Raw genomic sequence first — 5,979 nt, forward strand, 5'->3', positions numbered from 1 at the left:
CTCAGTTCTTTCACTGCTGAAAACACTCATTCATGCCTTTGTTGCCTCCAGACTTAACTATTCTAATGCTCTCCTGGCCAGCCTCCCACATTCTACCAAATTCTACTACCCATGTCCCAACTTGAACCAAATGGCATTTGCCCATCACTGGTGTGCTCACTGAACTACTCCTGGATAAACAACATCTCAGTTTTTAAATTCTCATCCTTGTTTTTAAATCCCTCCAAGGCCTTGCACCCCCTCCCCGATCTCTGTAATCCCCTCCAGCCATACAACCCTCTGAGATATCTGTGCTCCACCAATTCCTGCCTCTTGACAATCCCTGATTTTAATCGTTTCACCATTAGTGGCTATGCTTTCAGCTGCCTTGGCTTTAAACTCTGGAATTCCTTTCCTAAACCTCTGTGCCTCTCTATCTCACTTCTCTCCTTTAAGACATTCTTTAAAACCTACCTTTCACCAAGCTTTTGGCCATCTGCCCTAATAGCTTCTTATGTGGCTCAGTGTTATACTTGTTTTATGTTGCTCCTGTGAAGTGCCTTGGGACATTTTACTAATACAAATTGCTGTTGTTGAGTCCATCACCTCTAAATGAGATTGTCTCAGCACAAACTATGGATCAAAACTGGCACCTCTTCCTGACTGGCACCATCGATGTGATGCATTTCAATACTAAGCCACCAGGAGAGAGATAGAAACCGTGGAGCTGAAATAAAGGGTACTGAGGCATGGGAATACTTAGCAATTTGGTCCTGAAAATCTTCCCCAAGATACTTCAATGGAGACCTCAGCCCATTTATTTGAAACCAGCCAATGCCTCCACTAAGCTGTGTGAGCACAGCGGTGATGGGTAAATGCTGCTCTCCCGCCTATTATTATTTCAAGGGCTTTATTTCACAGGTTTATTTTTTTATTATTTATTGTGGGTGTGGTGGGCAAGACGGCCATTTATTGTCCTAGATGTCTTCAAAAGGTGGCAGTGGTCCTTCTTCTTGAACCGCTGGTAGCCCTTTCGTACAGTTGAGTGGCTTGCTCAGCTACTTCAGAGGGCAGTCAACATTCAACCATGCCGGAGCCGAACTAGAATCAGATATAGAGATGCGACCAGGGAGGGACGACACCTCTCCTTTACTAAAGGATTAGTGAAGGGGTTGGGTTTTACCAACCGTCCGACGGGTTCGTGGTCACTTTTACTGATACCAGCTCTTTATTTTAAGATTTTTAAACCTGTGGCCTGAATCTCAGGCGATTCATTCGCTTCGCGTCACCACCAGAGGTCGCTTTTTGCCCCGTTTTCTCTTGAACATCTGGTCAAAGAGAAGGCAACATGGTCACAATTAAACGGCAGAGCTGAGGAGAAAAATAACCCTGCTTAGTTTATTAGACAAAATATAAAGTATTTAATTATAACCCAATGTTTATTCACAGTTTTTTTTTCGTATAAACACTTTTTATATACAAAACATACCGTATAAACTATGACAGAAGAAAACCTCTGATTTATGTTAAAAGATACAGTTTCCATATTCTCTTATAAAAGCTGGAACAAGGTAGGTAATTTTAACAGCGACAATCTAAAACGGAAGCAGGAAGAAAGATTATTAATGGGCTGTGCGTTAGTTGTTATTTAAAATAATTAAAATCTGTAGAAGTTTTTTTTAAGGAAATGACACGCCAATAGATAAGACTGGGAATGCTGTTAAAAGCGGGGCAGAGGTGTTCCAAGCACAACTACTGAAACCTACCTCCACTGGAGAAGGTACACTCTCCGCTATCTTCTCTACGTTTTTCCTCTGCAATTTCTTTCTGATATGTTGTAGATGTATACTTTCTGGCATCATCGAAATAATTGGTCCTATTTCACGAAACTACAAATTTACGACGCAAATTTTACGGATATTTTCAATTTCCCCAGTACCAGATCGAATTCGTTTTCTTAAATTCGAGCGTGTTCCTAATCTCGCACTTTCCTCAAACAAATTCTCATCCCTCAAAGCTGCCGTGTTGATAAATAGATCATGAGAAACGGTCACCTAGCGTTTCCAAACAAAAAATCTCGGGGGTTTAAACACCTGGAGATAGTTTTCAAAGCAGGCAGTTGATATAGATAATTGATTCAGCGCTTCCTCTCACAAGTTGGATTAATTGAACACACAAAGGCTATCGAGATGGGTTTTCATAAAGAGCTATTACCCAACCCCTGAAAAGTCAAGTACAAACACCCTCCGTAGAATTAGATGACATCTACCATGTCCAAATTCTTCTGATTAGATTTCACTAGAACTGGGATTCAGCAACAAGTAAAAGCATCGATATATATTAAAACACTGAGTACACCGCCGCACTGGCGAACGTTACATACATCGCCTTTCGGTAACCCTGCAAGTGAATGTGGAGAATGTTCCTCTTCCATGTTGTTACTAGTTTAACCAGGCCACTGTGTCGAGTGTGAACGATACAGTATTATTCAACCGGCTGGTCTACAGGCCGAGTATTGCTGTAATGTAGTCGGACCAGTCTAGTGAACATCTGTGTGTATACATGTGTGATTTGTTTGGGGTCTCAGGCATTGAGAATATTTACACATTTTTACTAAAAGTTCCACTTTGCCCAGGTTGCGCCTTGTGTTTTAGCAGGTGTGGTGAATAAGGAACACATAATGGTAACGGGGACCTTTTCTATATAAAAAAAAGTCAGTTGTACTGCAATGTATTAATTGTCGAACCATGTATTAACATCGCGATAATTACTATAAATTAATTCCTTGGGGGCCCCCGCCCGCTTCGTTTACACCACAAGTATTGAGAACACAGTTACACTGTGGGTTCACAGCACCATCAGGCAGAAATATATCATCGTCCACGAGAGAGATCCCAAGGAGCCAGATGAAAGTGCAGAATATCCGGGGGAAAAACGTTCATCCTTGCAAATTGGATTGCGGTTCGTGTTTGTCCCTTCTCATTGGGCCGTACCTGCAAGGTCTCTCTTTTTTGACTCCAGCCTGGAGTGGCTGTTTAACATGAGCTGTCCCTCTGCAAAACAGGCGCCAGCCCAGATCTGGTAGTGACCGACCGCAGGAGGAGTCTGCACTGACTGGCCACCGAGCAGACCCGGCCGGTTGCTTTTCCCATGGTCTGAGGTAGCCGTTTCCGCAAGGGACCATATCTTGGGTTTGAGTGCTGGGCCGGTACTGTCTTTCCATTCTGTGCTGCCTGCCCGTTTCGCTGTGCGCTCCTCCTCAGACGTTCCCCGTTCTGATTTTTCCGACTCACTTTCCTCCAAGTTTGCCCTCAGTTCGTTGCCTGGTTCCTTCTCACAGTCTGTGACACCTTTGACTAATGATCTGCATCCATGTGCAGGGCAAGGTGTCTCCGAATCCCCGCTACCTTGATGCCCATCATGTTGGTGGGCATCGGTTTCGCCCGCCTTCTGGTGCTCTTGATTCTGTAGAAGACCTTCCTCCTCCTTCTTGTCTTCCTCGTCGTCGCTTTCACTCTCTTCCTCGTCCGATTTGGTTTTGGGGACCCAGGTCATTTTATTTTCTTTCTTCAGTCGCCGCCTGGCGTTGGCGAACCAAGTGGAGACCTGGGTCAGGGTCATCTTGGTGACGATCGCCAGCATGATCTTCTCGCCTTTGGTTGGGTAGGGGTTCTTCAGGTGCTCGTTCAGCCAGGCTTTCAGAGTGCTCGTGCTCTCCCGGGTGGCATTCTTAGCTCGTCCCGGGTCCCCGTGTGGCATGGGCCGGTAAGGAGAATAGAGCGCGCCGGCTGGGGAGAAGCCAGCCTGGGAATAGACACATCCAGCCTTCAGATCATAGGGCGACGCCTGAAATCAGAAGACGATTGTTTATATAATGCATGTATTGGACTGTAATAACTAAAGAGATTTAATATTTTAGTGTATGACCGATTTGATACAATATAATTTAATGTATACACTATACTATTAAATATAACAGTACACACTAGGATTAATTTCAATTTCTCTATAAAGAATTTCCATGTATATAGCTCATTAATCCCACCTGTCAGAAACACCCCAAAGGCTTGAGATTGAGTGAATGGTGATGTTTTATATTAGAATACTACTATTCAGACCCTATATCCTTTGTATAAATCTAAACTGGAATAGTTTCTGTTTGTGTCTATTACATAAGTACATGAATGGAGCTCTTTATACCGTGTCAGAGTCAGGAGCCAGTTTTGTAATCTGACAATTTGAAATTAAAATAAACCCATTTAAAACCTAACATCAGATTTGAAGCCAATCGCTTGAATTTATTAGTGAAGTCACGACAGTGATACTCAAGATTTAGGAGATTTGCGAAGCTGCTTTAAACAGCGACAATCTTTTAAAAGCTTGTAACAGGCCCAACATAGAGCAACTTCACAGCATTCCCTGAAAGCAGTCTAATATCTAGGTAGCAGTCTACATGTATGGACATCCAGCGGAGATCTGTTTTCTAATCAGATAAACACTGACCAGCATTCACGTGTTGAACTAAAAATCGTTTCTTACATTTAGTATATGTAAAAAAGGCGACGAGGGGACATTGACCTGAAACGCTAACTCTGTTTCCCTCTCATAGATACTAGCACATCTGCTGAATGTTTCCAGCATTTTATAAAAAGGGGCGCTTATGTTAAGGGTTTCGAAACCCAGCAGAGTAAAACGTGCAGTAATATTGGAACTTATAATTAAAATTACGAGTTAACGCACAGCGTTTTACGCAAACATTTTCAAGTTTGACAACGTGATATTGGGATCTAAATCTAGTCCTATACTGCACAGTGTATATTGTGTTAAATAGCTTTCAGTTTTTTTAATTCATTATTGATGTATATATTAAACTGTTATATGTATATGAAACCATATTGTTTGGTACAGAACTATATTAAGTAGTATCGTTAGAGTATTGTATTTAAAGTATAATAAAAGGCAGGGCCACGAACGCTTAACCTGAAATGGATGTTAGTTTTATATTAAGATGTTGTGCCCTAAGTATTATGAACATCAAGTTCAGCCGACAACCTAAGGTTTGGTCTTTAAAGGATGGATCGGACTGGGGCAAAATCTCACTAGTGCTGAAGTCAGTAACTTTACACAAAGTGTCTGGGTGAGGAGGGATGCCCTGCACCCGGAGATTGTTATTGTCTAGTCACCGGTGCAAGTTAAACCATTACATACAGAACAAGAGAAGAGCAACTTTAATTCACGGGGGAATTTTCAAACTTTTAAAAGACAAATAAAAACAAAAAGAAGCCCCCTTACCAGATGAGCGAGATGCCGGACATCAGGGTAGGGCTGGAGGCTGTATCCTTGTGAAATCGGATATGTACTCGGATATCGGGCCAGGAGTGCATGGAGAGGCGGGGGTACCCCCAGACTGAGAGCGGCTCCCGGAGAGCCCGGCATCGCCGCCTGCCTCTCCACAAATATAGCCGGCAGAGCGCTCATTGCAGATCCCTTCCCGGCGGTGACCACATCTCCATATCCCAGCTGAGGCATAGCCATAATGCGATTCAACCTAAAAACACTATCAAACTAATCCACCTTCTGTCTCTATATATCCCCTTCTGTCCACTCCATTGGACAGCGCTGGCGTGATTGACGGGAGCCTTGTCGATGATATTTACATACGATTAGTGAGATTTAACCACTGGAGAGCCGAGCTCCCAATCAGCAGACTACCGTACCCACCTCAAACTTCCAAACACACAGGCATTTATTGTGTAACGAAGTAGTGCTTTTAAACACGGCCTAAGAACATAACACCAAGACAATTCTATATGGGTAATATCAGAAGCAAATTAATCGCTTCTTTGATATTTGCATGCAGATTTAAATCAGGCAATACAATGGGAATATTCTATTTTTTTAAAAACTAAGAGGCTTCACGGTATTTTCAATTTACAAGTGCCCTGAAATAGTTAAAACTGTTGGCAGTCAGGAAACGGCCCAGACGCAGGCATACACTAG

General features: G+C 42.8%; 1 protein-coding gene across 1 annotated transcript; it reads right to left on the bottom strand.

Moving 5' to 3' along the window:
• Positions 1–1,388: 1,388 nt before the first annotated feature.
• Positions 1,389–5,514, bottom strand: LOC144688286 (iroquois-class homeodomain protein irx-1-A-like). Its single transcript, XM_078554718.1, has 2 exons — positions 5,272–5,514; positions 1,389–3,825 (listed from the first exon to the last, which is right to left on the bottom strand). The coding sequence occupies exons 1-2, from the start codon at positions 5,512–5,514 to the stop codon at positions 2,959–2,961; spliced, it is 1,110 nt and encodes a 369-aa protein (XP_078410844.1). The 3' UTR covers positions 1,389–2,958.
• Positions 5,515–5,979: the final 465 nt, after the last annotated feature.

The sequence above is a fragment of the Cetorhinus maximus genome, chromosome 13, assembly GCF_964194155.1.
Source record: "Cetorhinus maximus chromosome 13, sCetMax3.hap1.1, whole genome shotgun sequence".
Taxonomy (NCBI): Eukaryota; Metazoa; Chordata; class Chondrichthyes; order Lamniformes; family Cetorhinidae; genus Cetorhinus; species Cetorhinus maximus.

Bases quoted from the DNA above. Each gene is read 5' to 3' on its own strand.
- LOC144688286 (XM_078554718.1), bottom strand. From the start codon at position 5,514: ATGGCTATGCCTCAGCTGGGATATGGAGATGTGGTCACCGCCGGGAAG. The intron at 3,826-5,271 runs GTAAGGGGGCTT...TTCTGATTTCAG, and splicing joins TCCGGCATCTCGCTCATCTG to GCGTCGCCCTATGATCTGAA.